At 34.4% G+C, this 18757-nt stretch overlaps 1 protein-coding gene across 2 annotated transcripts in view; it reads left to right on the forward strand.

The window, feature by feature from the left end:
- Positions 1-18757, forward strand: part of LOC118735769 (long-chain fatty acid transport protein 4) — a 62572-nt gene that overhangs the window by 24256 nt on the left and 19559 nt on the right. Inside the window, exon 1 of one of the 2 annotated variants that reach the window (XM_036465718.1) lies at positions 53-461. The exons of the other annotated variant lie outside the window; for it this stretch is intronic. Within the exon in view, the coding sequence (XP_036321611.1) occupies positions 343-461 (119 nt within the window). The 5' untranslated portion in view covers positions 53-342. Of the gene's footprint in view, positions 1-52; positions 462-18757 lie in introns of those variants that run through there. 2 annotated transcript variants of the gene reach the window in all.

The following is an 18757-nucleotide window of genomic DNA, read 5'->3' on the forward strand; positions in this document are numbered from 1 at the left end:
ATTTCAGACTTTGCATTTGTATACATTACTATGGCCGCGTTTATTTCTTGAGCATTTCAGTTGTTTCTGTTACGCCATTGTGCGCGGTTCGCTCGATAGGTTTCAAAAGGCGGTTCAATCTTATCTGCCAACTTGCTTTTTTCCTTCTACACGCCTAAGTGTCGCGTTTGCTATGTAAATTTAATTAATTATACGTACAAAAAACATTTCGCATATTGAGTGTTCGCATAATTAACGCGTCTAATAAGTTTTGTTAACGCAATCATTTTGTCTGCTTATTTGTTGTCTGTGAAGTTTTGTGGAAAACTCTGTGAAAATTACTACTGATTTTGAAAAATCGCAATGAGTTGGTTAGTCACGGTTGGACCGGCAGTTGCCATCACACTGATCGCTGTGTTGGTGTCTAAAGTGGGTTGGCGTTGGTTTTACATTGCAGCTGTAACATCCAAGCGTGATTTGACGTAAGTCTTTCCTTTAATATGCAAGTAAATATGTACGTTTCTATACATGCATACATTTATACATATACTGGCACATGCATTGCACTTGCGCCGAAGTCGAAAAAGAGATACATATAGTGCTCGTTATGTTGCATCTTAAAGCCTCAGCATAAGAAAAGTCAGCAAATATGAATGACTTAAAATCATAAAAGATGCGCCTGAAGAGGCATTTTATCAAAATTTAAGTAATTTTCGGATGTAAAAACCTATGCTGTGTTGTTTATGAATTACGGAGAAGTAAAGTTTTTCATTGATCCTCTTCGGTTCATTTGCAGAACATCCAGAGTCAGATGTACAAGGTGGCGCAAAATTAATCACCCGTCTTCTTAATTACTTCTTTCTTTAGGGCTACTTGAAGTCTTGGTTTTATGCCAACAAACCTGCGATTGTCAGCCCTTAAGGGGAATATTCGACAGGAAAGCGAACAGTTATCACCGAAAATCTTGCGGAAAGTCATGGAAAATGCAATAAAAAGGGCACAAATGTTTATAACAACTGGCGGCAGCCACTTATCGGATACCATCTTTTTCACTTCAACAGAAAAACTTGCAAAGGTCCAAATAACGTTTTCCATCACTCAAAATCATTTAGTTTTTCTTTTTATTTAGTAAGAAGTAGTGTTGGACAGTATCGATACCAAAAGTACTCCGAACTCGATTTTCAAAAGGATCGACAGCACTCGATTTTGAAGAGTATCGATACTGAGTACTCCAAAGTACTCAGTACTCGCAAAAGAACTCGAAAGCACTCAGAACCGAAAAGAACTCGAAAGTACTCAGAACTTAAAAGAACTCGAAAGTACTCAGTACTCAAAAATTCTCTGTTCCAGTCATCACTTAGATACATGTACTTAGGATACTTAAAAGTACTGAACAGTTACTTAAAAATACTGAGTTTTATTTACATTTACCGGTATTTAGAAATGGTTGTACTCAATTTTATGTTTAAATAGTTTTCAAGTAGCCATTCATTTGACGTAATTTCGGATTAATATATTAATTTGTGTAAAAGTGCTGACAGCTTGTGAAATTTCTACACTCGTAATTGAAATGTTACCAACAAGTGTATATTTAAAGAAAGTAATCAGTACTCTGAAAAATACCCGATCCTTAAAAGGATCGATACCAAAGAACTCGATCCTCAAAAGTACTCGATACTTCCCAACACTAGTAAAAAGGTTATCCAAAAACGAAATTGGATGCTTAATTTTGCGCCTCCTTGTATAAATACGGAGTTCTGTAACTCAGAGTTTATCTTAAATTTTCCTAAATCAGACAATGTCTTGCAGTACTAAAAACTGGAAAAGTGTTAAGTACATAACTCGAGGGCTTTGTGAATTTATTAGGCATATTTTTCCGTTTTTTTAGCATTTGCTTTAAATATTTGTTTACGTTTATAGTTCAAAATTTACTTTTCTGAATATAAAATTTAAAATGCATACAGCGACGAACAAAATTATTGGAGCAGTGAATTTTTCACAATATAAGAAAAGGTTTTCATTCTAATTTATTTATTTATTTTTTTTTTTTTTTATAAAAATATAGTTCATTCCACACCAATAAACATAAAACTAAAATCTTTAAACTTTTGTGCAAAGCTTAGGAAAATATAATACATTTTCATACTAATTTACAACTTTCTATTCAGATACTAAAAAAATTGCCATAAATCAAAGCGATTTTCTAGCAACTTCAAACCAGGACTTTGTTACACTTAAATTGAATAGGCTATGAAACTGCACACTTAGAATTTTTCCGAAAATTCTGAATAGAAAGTTGCAAATTAGTATGCAAATTTATTGTATTTTCCTGAGTTTTGCATAAAGTTTAGAGATTTTATTTTTATGTTTTTTGGTGTAGTATTTTCATAAAAAATTATCGAAAATAAATTAGAATAAAGTATATGTATGTATTGTGAAAAATTCACTGTGCCAATACTTTCGTTTGTCACTGTATATGAGAACTAACAACACACAATGTAACAATATCACACATGCATAGTTTATTTCTTTACTGAAATGAAATATTGTCCTAATAAAATAACTGTTTTCCCCAAGAGCAAGCAAAAACGAAATCGAACATGTGAACTTAGCGCACAAAAAATGAAGCACTCGCCTCAATTGCAGTTGTGCTTGATAACATAGGCTCATGGTAGGTCAAAATTACCCAAAAATTGTTTACATTTGTAAAGTAAAGTTGTTTTTTTTTTATATTTTGCTTCAAAAGCCATTGTAGAATCTTAACAGAGTGTTTAAGATAAGTCCTGGACAGATTTTTTTTTTAATTGGGTCAATTTGACCCAATTTGTGAGAAGGGGTTAAATTCGTTTCGTTGGACGCACCACCAGTTGAAGAGACTTTCAGTTATATATATTCTTTTTTATTGCGCTGCAAAAATAATATTTTTTTTTTTACCAGTGCATCGAGGCTGCTAATGTCGTACATACATAGATTTGTATCCTCATGACTTTCATCTTCACTTGAAAAATCCATCATCATGGCAAGATCGCTCTTTACACACCGCTTACTAACCTAAACAGATATTTCAGGTTTTTTATAAAGCTTTTTCCAAAGAATTCTTCACCCTCGTTCTTTTGGCTGTTTCAGAATTTGTAGAACCTCTAACGTCATCGGTGTTTTTCGATTTTAGTTTTTGTAATTCATTTTTAATTCATTCTTCTGTGACTGGTTTGTAAAATTTGTTCTTATAACGAGGGTCTAAATAGGCGGATATGGCAAAAAATTGTTATTTTCTATAGACGAAAATGTCGAAGAAAATTCTGTTTTCAAAGTCGTTTCTGCCAGCCGAATCAGATCACAATCATTGATTTTGTTAAAAAGTCACCTAGTTTGAATGCTTAAACCTAGTTTGAAACCTAGCTCAAACCTATTTTGAATGCTTATAGCATTTGAATTAATGCAATCACGGCTGATATGTCACAAAGCTGCTTGGTTACCCTGTGGCTTCTTCCAAAGGATTTAATAGCTCAACACAAGATTCCTTTAGCAAAATTGGGTCCAAGTCTCTGTCGTTAATGTAAAGACTCAACGCATGCACCTATGTATGTTTGTATGCAAGTGGGCATTTATTTATTTGTATGTGAGAGATGCTGTTGTTGATTTTTTAATTAGCGGTTACAAATAGTAGTGGCACAAACCTTGCAAACCAAGTCCAAATAGCCACAAGTGTGCGTGTCCACATATTTGAGATTTGCTTTTGGTGCTGGCAGTTGATTTTCGTTCAACTTTTTGTAATTGAACATAAAATTTACTGTCACATACAGTGTCTCAAACCAGCATTCACATGTCAATTTTTTTTTAAGTATTCACATTTTTTTTAAGTACATTTTTTTTTTTATAAAAATATTGTTCATGATTTAAACAATACCAAATAAATCAAAGTTTCGAACTTTTTATAAAATTTAGAAAAGTTCAACAATATTTCAGCAAAATTTCGATGTTTTAATGTGCAATTTAAGAACATTTTTGGGTATGCAGTTGATTTTTAATATTTTTTTTTTTGCTGATAGATTTTTGGACATCTTTCCATGTGACATGAATTTGTTTTGAAATATAAAACAAAAGCCGTCACCGAAAATAATTATTAGAGATCTACATAGGTGATTTTTGAATTTGTTGAATTTTTCAAAATTTTTTATTAAGTTCGAAACTTGGATGTACATATGTACATATACAGTTTTGGTTAAAGCATGAACAATAGTTTTTCATTATAAAACAAAATAAAAAAAATATGGGCTAAAAATGTACACAAAGCTTTTATTTACCTTTCAGCAAAAGCTAGAGCAAATTTTTGTTATAATTTGTTAAAAAAAAACACTTAGGTAAAGTCTCCCTTGCCTCATATGGTTTCAATATGCTATGAAATAGTTGTTTGCATTTTCTGGCAACGTGTAAGTTTGAGTTGTGCCCCTTTTGAGGACGGTGTCAGATATGTACGCATTTCATTGGTTCAAAATTGTTAATAAAACGATAGCCTAGTTAATACATATCGTCGTACGTATTTGAAGTTGTAGAAATTATTTTCTCGAGCGTAAAAACACTCTTATTTTTCAAAATGCTTCTCTTTTTTATAAAGCAATCGCATTTCTGGCTAGTATATTTCAGAACGAATGGATAAGGATTGAGCCAAGAGCTTGTGTGAGCAAATCCAATTTTTGGCAGCCAATGTCAGTTACGCGGTTTTGTACTTTAAACGACGATATGTACATATCGTCGGTGATAGTGCAAAAAGTGCTATGTCACTTATTACCTCTGGTGCTTAATTGATCTGTTATCTATATCTGATCGCTTCTGGGAAACGTTCATCTTCATCAGCCAAAGGTAGACAGTTTTTTTCATTCGTTTATTAGGGTGTAACGCTTTGCAGATGCATTCCGGTGCAAGTAAGATACCATCTAAGTGTCAAGAGTATTAATAGACATAGACTGTTTTGCAGTATCACCGATGATAAAATCTTATAATCTTAAGGTTATATTTTATCTTTTTACTATCTTTATTCCTACCTCAACCCTTTTCGTTCTAATATCGATACCAAATCGAAAAAAGGATCGATAATAAAATCTATAGAAAAATATCGATAGCAAAATAAATCAAAATACCGATAACAAAATTAAAATATCGATTACAAAATCGATTATAATATCGATAATATCGATAACCTTGTCGAAAATATCGATAAAAGTGTTCATAAATACATACATATATGTATCAATAACAATATCGTTCTTTTTATATCGATAAAAATATGAATTATTACATCGACAAAAATATCTATAAATAAATCTATAACAAAATCGATTATTATGTCGATAACAATATCGATAAGTATAACGAAAATTCCAAAATAGACTCAAAAATCTCGAAATAGTCTTTCAAATCCTGATTTATTTATGTAGTAGTTCCGAAACTCCGGAAAATCTCATTACCTTTATATAAATCATTCATCCTCTATCTTCGTGTTTACTTTTATCGGTATAGTCATTCTCATTTTTTTCTTGATATTTATCTTTATTTTTATTATTTTCTTTATCTACATATTCCTCTCCTTTGTTGTTTAAATTTACCTTCATTACTGCCTTTATCTTTATGCATCTTGGTTTTTATTTTAATTTTTATTTTTATTATATTTTTATTTTTACCTTTGCCTTTATAGTTTTCTTCATCTAGGTACGTACTCACCTTTACTTCCATTTTGGACTGGTCTTTATCTAAGTCTTATTCTTTTACTTTTTATTAGCACGATTTTGTTAAATTAAAACCAACCAACCGCCGCTAAAGAAGTTCTACTTAAAAAAAAAAAAACAAATCAACACGGGGACACCTGTTTGAGTCACTGTATTTACTATTTGTGCACATAAATATGCATCTTTAAAGCTGTTTCACAAGCAAAACGGGTTTTCTCAAAGTAGACAATCTTTGCACTGCTATTTAGTTTGAGATAAAGGCAAATGTTTAGCTAGATTCTTTCTTTGCGGTGTTTTTTTCTAACGAATATGTGAAGCTTAGAAAAAAAGATTCATACATATGTGCAAACACATGCAAAAGAAGGCATACGATGTACATATGTATTTACAAAAATATATAAGTATATATGTAGATTTACCTATGTACTTTTGTTAATAGTTTTTGCATTTGGATAAACTTACTATGAAGTCAGTCGATCATTTAATCACTGATTAAGCAAATATTGAGTCTCGTGAACGTAGCACCATATAAATACATACATACATAATAGCGTGGGCCGAAAATCGGCTTTTTTAGAGTTTTTATTGGTAATAGCAAAAATATGGTTCATTATGCTTTAAGAAAAATCTGTGTGAAATTTGGAATTTTTGGTCAATATCCTAGGCTCGCCCAGGTCCACCAAAGTTCAAGTACTAAAATATTCTTTTTTTTTCCTAGCTAATTTCGATTCTCTACAAAAAAGGTTGGTATATGGACCTTTTTTATGTAGGAAGAAGATTATTGCATTTTTAGTAAAAAAAAAAATATTGTTTAATTTATTTATTCATTTTTATTTTTGTAGCATATTGTACTTTGATGAACTTGGGCGAGCCTAGGATATTGACTGAAAAATTCCAAATTTCACACAGATTTTTCTTAAAGCATAATGAACCATATTTTTGCTATTACCAATCAAAATTCTAAAAAAGCGGATTTTCGGCCAACGCTAATACATACATACATATGTATATGCATTCTTATGTAAATATTAGTGTCCAACCGAAGGTTCGTCCTGGTTTCGGTATTCGGCTGTTTTTTTGATCTTCGCCTTTGGCCGAAAATGGCGAACAATTTGGCAATTCACAAGGTGTTGTATTTGTCATGAAGTTACATTATTTTACGACAGTGGTTATATTTTTGTTGTTGTTTCACATCTCTACATAGCACTTTTGCAAATGTAAAAACTCTATATATTAAAAAAAAAAATACATAAAAGTGATGCAATTGCGTTTTTCTGTTATTTTGTAGAAACATGAGTGCTATTTGGAAGTTTTTTAACAGAAAACAGCCAACTGAGATTTGCAATGTGTGTCAAAAATAGCTTCGCCTGGGAAGTGAAACGTCAAAGATCAAACAAGTTGAAAAAGCATTTACAATTGCATCCTTCACACCAAGAATTTTTAGGGGCAATGGAAAATGTAGGTGTTCCTTTTATTAAAAAAAAAACATTTCATGTTCGGCTTCGGCTTCGGTGTTCGGCCGAATATTGAATAGCACCTTATATTTCCATATATATTTTTGTATATTCTATGTAAGTATGCAAATCAATATCACCAGTTGAGTTAGTTTTTAACAATACAACAATAGTCACATTTTACAATAGAAACGACCTTAACTGATGTGAATGAAATAATAAGTACTATGTGTATGTACATTAAGGTGGTCCTTAAATGTAGGAAGCAAATGTTTACATCAAATTTTTTAAGCCTTTAAATATTTGTGTCCAACCGAAGGTTTGGCCTGGTTTCGGTATTCGGCTGTTTTTTGATCTTCGCCTTCGGCTTCGGCCTACGTCGATGCTATTATAGTCGGAAGATGTCACATTTAAATTTTGGCCCCGGGAAAGGCGTGTCCCACAGGGGACAAAGTTCAGAGTACACTATGAGGACGTCTTAACCGACTCCAATCGGGGGAAAATTTGTATATGTGATATCTTCGACTATGGTAGTATCGATTGTGGGTATAAGAAAAAAAATTATTTTAATTTTTTGAGTCTCTATAGATGAAGCTGAACTTTGCTCCCTGCGGGACACGTCTTAACCGTCTCCAATCGAGACCAAAATTTATATGTGATATCTGTGCCCGTGGTATTAGCGATTGAGGGGGGGGGAATGAAAAAATCATTCATTCGATTTTTAAGGTTGACCCTAATGCACATACCTATCTATGTAATAATAAACAAAACTCAATAGTCGCTATAGCAAATGAAAATTGAAAAAATAACAAAATTTTCCTCCTGTTTTGTAATACTTACATACATAGATAATGCCTACCCAAGCAAGTATTTGCTAAGTAACTGACTGTTAAATTTCTTTAGTTAAATAAATTACACTCATAAATATATGAATGAATGTGGGGAAAAGTTAACTATGTAAATTACCTATAGTTATAAATGATTGAGTAAAAGTGCATTAAAGCTATCACTAATAATAACGTGCAGGTAAATGTTTATAAAGAAGTGCATATAACATACATACACTGAGAAAAATTGAGCCATGTAGTTTTTTGTTTTAAACTAAAACACATATCGCACATACATATGCTGCAAGAGTGCCATAATCAAAAAAAAAAAAAATCAAAAACTCGAGAAAAACAGCTTTACAGCTCTTTTTATAAAAATGAATACATATTTTGTTCTAGTGAGCAACTTTTACGCTGCGTACTTCACTCAATTTTTGTTTAGTTTTATTGATTCTTTTCATTGGCGTTTTAAACAAAGTGATTTTTTGACCTATAATACTACCATATTCTCGAGTAAAAAACTGAATGCATGAAAATTTTAAAGCAATGTTATCTTTTATTCAACGGCAACAAAATTGGAATCTTTTATTTGTTTTTTTTTTTTTTGCAGAAAAAGTCTTTAACTTGCGTCTGTTTTTTGTGTACAAGTGCCAATTAATTTATTAAATTCAATGGTAACTTAATTAAAAAAAAAAAACTATTTTCTGCAGATAAACAACAACAATTTAATTATAGATGAGTTAACCATGACCTAAAGAGGGGGGTTCAAAAAAAAAAAAAAAACTAAAAAATTTACCAAAATTTACGTACTCATAAATTGGCGGTTCCACGCCCATTTTCTGAAATTCTATAATAATCTTACTTCTTTTTAAGGGCCAATTTCAGATGAAAATTTAAGTTTAATTTGTATTGGATCTACTTAAATAGCTTATCTGAAATTTTGTCTAAAAGTTTGATGTGAGTAAATTTGCGCCCTAAAGGGGACGTAAATTTAGGCCGATTTCAAATATTTTCAACATCTTGCTTTAAAAATTATCTAGTACAATACTTTTACCGGGCTGGTCTTCCCGAAGCCAAATTTACCATATTGTCAACTCTCGGATTGCCTGGGCTAAAGTTTTAGAGCATCTAAAGGATTTCCCCTGTGTCTGGTAATGTGATCGATACCCAAGTTCTAACCGTGTCCTGTTATGGAATTTCTCCGTCTTCTGCAATTTTAGGACGAGCTTCTGTATAGACTTAGACTATTTTATCGAACGCAACGAACATTCAACATACAAATGTACATATTAAAGGAGGAACTGGGTTTATTTTTTCACTTTTACCACTACTGCATTATTAACTCATTTCCATTGGTGTAGCTTTTTCATTGCTTCCCGCTTATTTCATCTTTGCTATCCCAGCAAATGATCGAAGCCAGAGCCCGTGTGTTTTAGACGTTACTGAGGCAGCATCCAATGCTCATTGACGCTTAGTGATCTGCCTTTGACCCTACCTAAGATTTTCAAGCTGCGCCTGTATCTTCTTGGGGAGTGCACAGACCGACCTCTTGGTGTTCATAGCATGTAGCATTGCACCCGATTCGTTCCGGTTTTGTCAGTGAAACTAGTCGGAAGTTGTAGATTCTATCGTCTTTTTTGAGGTATACTGTTTATAATTGGTTCCATGAACGGGAGAGAAAGATCCCCCGACACCTTGATCCGGCCATAAACGTAGAAAGGAAAGTAGGATGAAGAGGAGTTTTGTTGGATATGTTTGGTTGGTAACTCTTGTTCCTGAACTACTGACGCTAATTTGTGGTAATCTAAGTATAATCCCTAATCTAATACACTTAATTTTTTTTTTTGCCACTTAAACGTATGTACATACATAGTATGTATGTGTAAAATTTCTTTGAAAGTATCTATGCTTTAATTAAGCTTACGTATTCTTAAAGGTCAATCAATTCGTTGCCAATGTACTAAGTTCGCGCTTGAAATTCAATTTCATTTGCTATGTTTCTGCCAATACAAACATGCATAGTAGGTAAATGTGAATATCTATCTACATTCGGGTGGTCCAAAATTGCATGTGCAAAAAGTCAAGTCCGAATTTTAATGCTTTCGAAAAATGATACGTCCATTTTTTTATTTTCAAAGTTTTCCATTTACATGTATATGTATTTCACCGTGCGACAAAAACCAAAAAAATTCAAAACACACGAAACAATCAATATACTCACGAAACTATGGGTCAATAGAGGAATATATAGCGAAAATGAGCTTTTAGTTTTTCTCTCTGACTTCAGGATTTTTTTAAAGGGACTTTAAAATTTCAAAAATATGATTGATTCAAAAACCTCTTAAAAACATTCAGCGTAATTTAAAACAATAATATGGATACCAAATGAGAGAAAAAATTCTGTATAATAAAAAAATAAGCCTTTTGTTAGTTCACAAGGACGACTAGGTATTGAAAACGCCCTTATAATTAATTTTATGTTTTTTAAGGTAATTAAATTAGAAGGGCGAAATTCGAGGATGTGATCTTGTGTATATTAAGTAGTTCTTAGCATAAATTTTTTTCAAAAATACATATTGCAAATTTTTAAGGATATTCAAGGATACAATTTTAAAAGCACTTTTTCGTTAGCTATTTGTCTTTATGCATTTTAAATTCAACAGAATATTCTCTTTTGTATGATGCCCTTATTGTTATTATAAATTGCGCTGAGTTTTTTTTAAATAATCATATCTTTAACATTTCAAAGTCCTTTTAAGAGAAGTCTTTACCTCAGAGATAAAAAATAAAAACGTGGTTTTACTATTTCTGGCCACTAGTTTCGCGAAGATATTTTTTTCTGTGTAAAATTTAATGTCGCCCGTGTTTTATATGGGAAAAAACCATTTCTCGTGGAAATGGTATAGAATTCTTGAAAAATAATAATTTTCGATCGGAAAACTTTGTTTCTCTGCAAGACGCCTCATATAATAATACCCAATTCTTTATTTTGCCATTTTTGAATACTAACTATTTTTTGTGGGTCCCCCTATTACATTTTTTGTGGTTTTTGAGGACTTATAAAATATGGTAATACTAAAAAAAAAAAATTAGTAAAGAAATCGGTATTATTATTGAAAGTAAGAAAGAGGAACCGAGTTTTCCTGCTAAAAATGTTGATTTTCAAGAACTCTTGACAATTTCTGCGTAAATTTTTTTTTTTTTTGTTTGTTTTTTCGTATAAAATACATGGAAAACTTTTGAGCGCTATGAGCGACCTCTAAATATTTTTAGATTTCAAAATAAAAAAAAACAGCGGTATATTCTTTTCGGTATAGAATTCTAGGGGATGAAAAAATTAAACTTCCGACTTTATTTTTTTTTTTTTTCAACCACCCTAATGTGCATACAAATAAGCACTATAAAATAAATTGTCTGTTCGATTGATTTAAAATTGATAGGAAACAGGAATTAGCAAATACGCTTAATTAGATAAACTAATCATTTAAGAATAAGTATTTAAATGTCTAGAATATGCGCATAGTCAAAAAATCCACATAGAACTCCCAGCCATAGTATTTACAAACTTTTACCCTGCTTTCAACTCCAAATAAATAAGCAAAAAGTACTAGAGGGTCGTGGTAGTAGTTAAAACGGGCCCACGAAAAACTCTTTCCCTCAGATTATCTTAATTTCTTTGTCGATAGGAATACAAGTACTCTTTCATCTGATTTCGCAGTACAAAGCTTGACGATATTTTACTCATTGAATCGAAAAACACGGTAATACTGCCCTGGGTATCAGTTCACTGCGGGATCGAATGAAATAAGGCACTCGACAAAATGACGCACCATCTCTCCTCGTGGCCATTTTATGAACTGATTTGGATACACTAGAATGCAGAAAATACTGAGGTGGAGTAGAAGGGCCTAAGATAGGTCAGGCGACTGACTTTGCTTTCGCTAAAAAGGCTGAGATCAGGCTGCTCACTCCGTATCTAACCAGTTATCATCGTCTGCACCCTCTTTTGTGTCGGATTGGTTTGTGCACAGAGACACAATGCCGGCTTTGTCTTGAAGGCGACGAGGTGTGGCGTCTAACTTTCCATTATTGGACAAACAAAAATTAATGTAAATAAATTCGATGTCTTTCACTGTACAGTGAACTCCTGTTGATCCAGTCTCTTCAAATCGAGTGTCTAAACGCCGAAATGTTCGTGCAGTGGATATTAGATGGCCGATCAGGAAAACGATGATTAAAATCACACTTTGGCAGAATCACAGAGTCACAGTTTAAAAATATTATACTTAATTGAACTTAAATGAATCTGCCCATAGGACCTGTATTATGTCTGTATTTTTCTTTAGCTTTCATAAGTTGGCCACTGAGACCACATTTCACCTCCCAAGGAAAATTTGGTATGATTTCGGTGTAAATAAATGTACCTTGTTCTCCAATCTCCCTTCAGCGTAGCTCTTTTAGTACAGTGACAGGTATAATTATGTACCACGGTTACTCACTAACTCCTCGAATTTAGATGGAGAAGCAAAGTATGCGGGTCTGGTTGTGAATGACTCACTCACTTTACTGTAGACAGATATACATAATTTCGAAAAAGTAGACGACTACTTTTATTTAGGACCCAGCATTAACACCAATTATAATTTCAGCGTTGAAATCCAATGGAGTATTGACCTCTAGAAAGACAGTCACGAGGGATTCCGTTTCTTATGTGCAGGTCTATCAGTCTTTTCAGCGTTTTTAGCAAATTTGAAAACAGACTTATATGCCTAAAATCCTTAGGGGAAACATGAAAGCACTTTACGACCTTCGGGATGAACCCTACCTTGACCACCCTCCAAGCCCGCCGACTTTAAGGGTTTGAATGAATTTATCGCCCAAGCCATTTGACGATCGTCCAAAAGGTCGGAGAGGGAGATGCAACCCCCGTGCATTGCCCCAACGGTGAAGGAAAATAATCATTAAGGAGAAGCTTTAATGACTCCTCGCTGCTCATTGTATATCCCCAGTCCGATTTTATAAAGTCTCCAATATCGGTGAGCTCAGACATCTACTAGGGTGGTTTTCCTATGCCCTTTCGAAATCTCAGTGAAACTGTAAGTGTGTCTACAAAAACTGTAGTTTACAGTTAAAACTGCGAATCCGGCAACATTGGCTGCGTGATTCTTTTTAGCGAGATGTGGCTCTGTTTTTTTTTTTTATATCGAAATATGCATTCAAAGGAGTAACAGAGGTTACCACTTTAAACCTCATTCTCTAGAGTTCAGTGGAGTTTTAATCCGCTACAACAGTCGTATGTAATTGTAAATAAAATAAATAAAAGTAATTTGTGTTTAACCTATTCAAACAGTTACAATGCAAACTCATTATTCTCGACTTGCGGTCGTAAATTCAGAAAATATTGAGTCATAATATTCTCGTAACCTATTAACAGCTTGAGCAACACATAATTATTTAAAAGTAAAAATAAATGCATTTACAGTACTTTGAACTTTTACGCTTATTTAAAAAAAAAAAGTACACACATAAATAAAAGTAATATTTTTATTGTTCATACACGATCATATTGAAACGCATTGTAGTTGCATGTATGTATGTATATTTGGACGTATTAAAAGCGAGTTCATACACGTACGCCCTTTTGAGGTTCAAGGTAAATGGTACAAAAACAACAAACTGTGATAACGTCATGAAGCTTGCATACAAATGAAAAGAAATAAAGCCATAGATACTAACTAAATAGTAAAAAAAAACTAATTCAATTGGAATGGCATCAACGTAGCCGGTGGCCAAAAATTAACAAACACCAAGCGACAACATATTCGTGCATATGTAAGTTCAAGCAAATTTGTTTACAAACCTACTAAAATGTGCAGTCCCTCCATAAATTGTGAGGTGATGCCGGTTGTCTTGCGCTTTGGACTGTCTCCAAAGCCATCACTAATACCAAACCCAAGCAAATATTGTATTACGAGTTGGCGAACGTACGAATACTATGGTTAGTACGTACATAAGTAGTATATCTTTTACTTCCTTTATTACATACCTGCATGCCTATAGTGCTTACTTTAAAACAGTGCTTCTCAAACTTTATTGTGGCGTACCACCTTTGACAACAACCGTTCGTAATTTTTGGGCCGAGACCAAAACACTTAGCCAATTGCCTCTCTCATTTGCGAAGTTTCGTCATTAGTTCGTATTGAGTGCAGATAGGTTCTTCTGCACTTGGTCGTTCATTGCGCTCGTGGGCGCTCTACCTTTCGTGCCCAAGCCAGCGCAATCGTTGTATTTTTACGCGCTTAACTATATCCATGTCGTTAAAAAGTTCGTGCAGTTCGTCATTCCATATTCTTCGGTACTCGTCGCCTACGCGAACTGTGCCTTAGAATAGTTCTATCGAAAGCTACCAAAGCTTTCTCACCTTTGTTGGAAATCGTCGATCTTTCTGCGCCCTATAAAAGGACAGGCGTGATAAGATATTTGTAGACCGCCATTTTTGTTCGTCGAGAGAGGACTCTGCTTTTTAATTGCCTACTAAGCCTATCAAAAGCAGCAACTGATAGTTAGAGTTGTTCTTCGCTTGATCTGTAGACTGACAGTTTAGATGGTTCCTAAGTACACAAAGTGATTTATTACTTCAAAGTTATATTCTTTCCCATACGCGAAGAGTTTTAATGTACTGCCGCACGAAAATCGTATCGAATTAGAGGAGGATGTGGAGCCAGCCTATGATTTGCGGAAGCGTCGTCTATAGATCGTTTAGAAAGCAAAGAATCAAACAAAAGTAAACAATGAGCTTTCTCATTACTTAACATCTCCTACTTCAGCACTTCCAAGTAACCCCATTTCAAAATAGAAGGATATGAAAAGGTATATTCAGCTCTCCATAAGCCTTTCTCCACTGTGTGTCGTTATATTGTAAATGGGGATTGAATTAACATTTATTGTGTGAGTATTTTCGAGTACAAGTAGAATCGAGAGTTTCCTAGCGATACTTTGAGTAGCATCGAGTATTCTCTCCGATACTTTTAATGAGTACAGACATCGAGTACATGGTGGTATCGGACGAACACTATTGATAATGCCCAATCAGTTGGTTCGTGAAGGGCTTCCAGTCTTTCACACGCACAATATCGTCGTGGTAATTAGCACAAATAAAGGGATCTTCTTGTGGATTTTTCAAAGTACGCTAAGACTCCAATCTTCTGGCATATATTCAATTGACCAATACTCCATATCAGCGGGTGGCTTTGAACAGCTCCACCGGTAAAACGTCTGCTCCATGGGCTTTGTTGTTTCTTAGTCGCATTAATGCTGTTCTCACCTAATTTGTGTTCAGTGAATGGACGTGAGCTTCGTCCCTTTACATTGGTTCGGTTTCTTCTTCACCAAACGCAGCTGCTGTATTGCCATTCGAAAGCTTTGAAAAGCGTTTCCTCCATAAATCTCAGGTTGATCTCTGGACGTTCGTTATCAGATTTCCATCCTAATCTTTGCAGAAGCTAGCTCCGGCCTTAAAACCATTTGATTCGAGCCGCATTTATTTCTGACAGAATCGCAAGCTCATTACAAACCCATCTTTCTGCCTCTGTTATCTTCCTCTTGAAAATAAGTTTCTCTAATGTCGCGTGCGTCACTATTGGCATGGCTGGCTGGTATGTTGTTTATTTCTCTGCAGCAGCTACGTGACTGACTTGTACTTACTACGAAGTTAGAAGGAAGTAGTGGATGAAATTGCCAAAAGCGGAGTTTATTTAGCGCTATAACAAGAAAATCACATTCGTAAACCTCTCAACTCAACCTCTCTCTCAACTAGATAGATTTATAGTATAGCTGACAAGAAAAGACTGCAGAATCATGACAGGTGTCCTTACTGGACATAATCTGTTAGCAATTACTGTCAGCGACATTCGCAGGAAATGTAGAGAGGTGGGAGCACGGAAGGCCTTAGAAAGCATTCTCTGCTGTTGTTCTGTTGTATCACGAAAATAATAGATTTGGGAGCTCCAAAATTTAATAAACTTGAAAAAGTACTGGACCTTCAAGCACTTGTTAAATTGATATCTATTATGGATCTGCTAAAAAATCTTAGTTCGATATGGCAATACTAGTTACCTATCAGTCTATGTGGAGCGCTCAGTCAGCCAGACAACCCAGGTTGTGTTCGAGCTACGTAATAATTACCGCAATATTGCAGCCATGTTGCTTTCTTGATAATATTTTGCTGGCACTTATCTGAAAATCTTCTAAAATTCAGCAGAAATAGCGCCGTAAAATATTGTATGTTGTTTTGGATTTGCAAATGATGAGCAACTGATGGTCAAAATTTTCTTCCTGGAACGCTTGATTTAAGCAGAGTCGACAGAGACGGCTGTAGGAAGTAACATCATACAGCTGAGGGCAGTAAAAGACCGCCCAGGGGGTTATACTGTACCTTCTGCTATGGAGTATGTTAGTAGATGAATTATTTGAGTTACTATCCAATAATGACATAGTGTGCCAAGTATACGCGGACGATATAGTAATCATAGCTAGGGGCAAAAACACCCTCTGTGAAATTGTACAAAAAGCTGTCATCCAAACTTAAAGATGGTGTGGCACTTAACATCAACCCTGCCAAATCAGCCATTATACCATTTATCAATAGAAGGAACCTTCCAGGCATACACCCTATAACACTGGGAGGTATAGAGATAGAAATGTGCAATGAAGTAAATTATCTGGGATCATTTTCGACCGCAAATTTTTATGGAAAAGCACGTTGAGTATGCTGTCACAAAGGCCACAGGGGCTCAAATACTGCCGAAGGTGTAGCGTAGCGGTCATGCGGTGGTGAGTTTTTGTTACCACGCAGATCCCATAAGATAGATCGTGTCAGCTGACACATTCTCCGTTTTTACGTCCGTGGGTAACTGCGCTTTAAGGCAAGCGAAAGAACTTCTTGAAAGCTAAAAAATTTAGGGAACTAATCGCCATTCAAAAGACTATCTTGGGATTTATAACAGGACTTCTAACGGGTCACTAGAGGCTGCGTTCCCATATGCATTCCCAGGGGATGAGTGCAGACGACTTGTGTCGGATCGGCGACATGGCAGCAGTAACTCCATTGCATCTCTCTTAGAATGCGACACGATTGCGAGAAGGAGGCTAACCCATCTGGGAAGGATGTGGTCAGAGGTTACGCATATTTACTTCCCACCGCCCTAGAAACAGCTTGGTTCCATGACAGCACTAAGGCTGGACGAGATGTTAGGACGAGCTCTTAGGGTACAATAGACCTAAGGTCGCAGTGCACATCCTCTAACAAATCTAAAAGCTTATCTACAGGGCCACCAAAATCAGTATGGTTCCACAGTGACAACTAAGAGGAGAATACTTCAGCAGATTTTCAGATATTCAGCGCTTTTCAGGTTCTTTGAGTTAAGCGTTGAACGCCTGAAAAACTTGGTATGGAATTCTAATCTAAGCGTTGTTTTAGTGTCAAAGTGTACTCAGGAAAGAAATGGAAAATTTCAAATCCAACTTACTCCACCACCTTTGAAGGCATCGCATAACACCAGTGATATGCGTACCAAAGTTTTAGAAACGCTGCTTTATACCATACCTGTTGAAAAATGTGGGCGCAGACATGCATTTTTGTGTGTATTTCTAAAAGTACTTATGTATGTACATATGTATCTCAATTGTTGAAAAAAAATTTGTATTAAAAGCGCGTCGCTCAATGACGTTACAAACTTTGGGTGCCATCACGCTTGTTTATTAATAAATATATGTACACTGTTTTGAGTGTTTTTTTTTTTTTTTGTTTCTTCTTTGCTTTCTGACGACGACTGCGTCTGCGCCAACGAGGTTAAATTGTGTGGCTTTGAGTAGCGCGGAAGTTGTTGCGTCCATTGACCACGGATTAAGCAACCAATTTTGACAGTGCACAGCTGAATTAGAATTTTTTAAATCGGTTTTAATTAAGGGAACTCGGACAGCATATAGTATCTATGTACATTAGGGTGAATTAGTCGTCATAAAAAATCGGAACTGTTCTCAATCGGAATTATAAAATCTATTATATATTAAGACTTACGTGAGCTGGACCGATTTGAAAATACCAAAAAAAAAATTAAGTTTTACGTAAATAAAATCAGTTAAATTTTTTTTTCAAAAAGCCGCCTCAAATGATATTTTTAAACCAGTCCAGCTCACGTCAACCTTAATATTTTTCTGAAATATTTTGTCAGAAGTCTTAAAAAATAAATTTTTTTTTATAATTTCAGTGGAAAATCCGCAACTTCTTTGTGGTGATGCACCCTAATGTAGATACATGCATACATATGCACTGAATGCATTTTGAAGGCCATAACATAGCATGTACAATGCACCGTAGTGTTTTGAGTACCCAATCGTGACTAATTAGCTGGCAGTTATATTGTAAATGGTTTTGATAAGCGAAAAGAAAATGAGCGTATAAAAACAATTTTATTTCATTGCACTGTTCCCAATTTGGTTTTGTTTTCCTTTTATTTTATTTGTTTTTAAATTTTATATTAGTTTTTTTCTTTTTTGTTCTTGTTTTATTTAATTTATTTCGTTTGCTTTTTTTATTTTATTTCATTTAATTTTAGATCATTTTACTTACCTTTACACATATGTGTGTATGTCAGTGCGTATGTATGGCTGTCCATATCATTGAAACCCGCTTTAGTAATTAAAATTCTAAATGCTTTTCGTTACTTTGAATATTAAATAATAAGTAGAATTGCTACTACAACAAGGCACGTAT

Source organism: Rhagoletis pomonella, unplaced genomic scaffold (genome assembly GCF_013731165.1).
Source record: "Rhagoletis pomonella isolate Grant_MI unplaced genomic scaffold, Rhpom_1.0 Rhpom_scaffold_00003, whole genome shotgun sequence".
In the NCBI taxonomy this organism is placed as follows: domain Eukaryota; kingdom Metazoa; phylum Arthropoda; class Insecta; order Diptera; family Tephritidae; genus Rhagoletis; species Rhagoletis pomonella.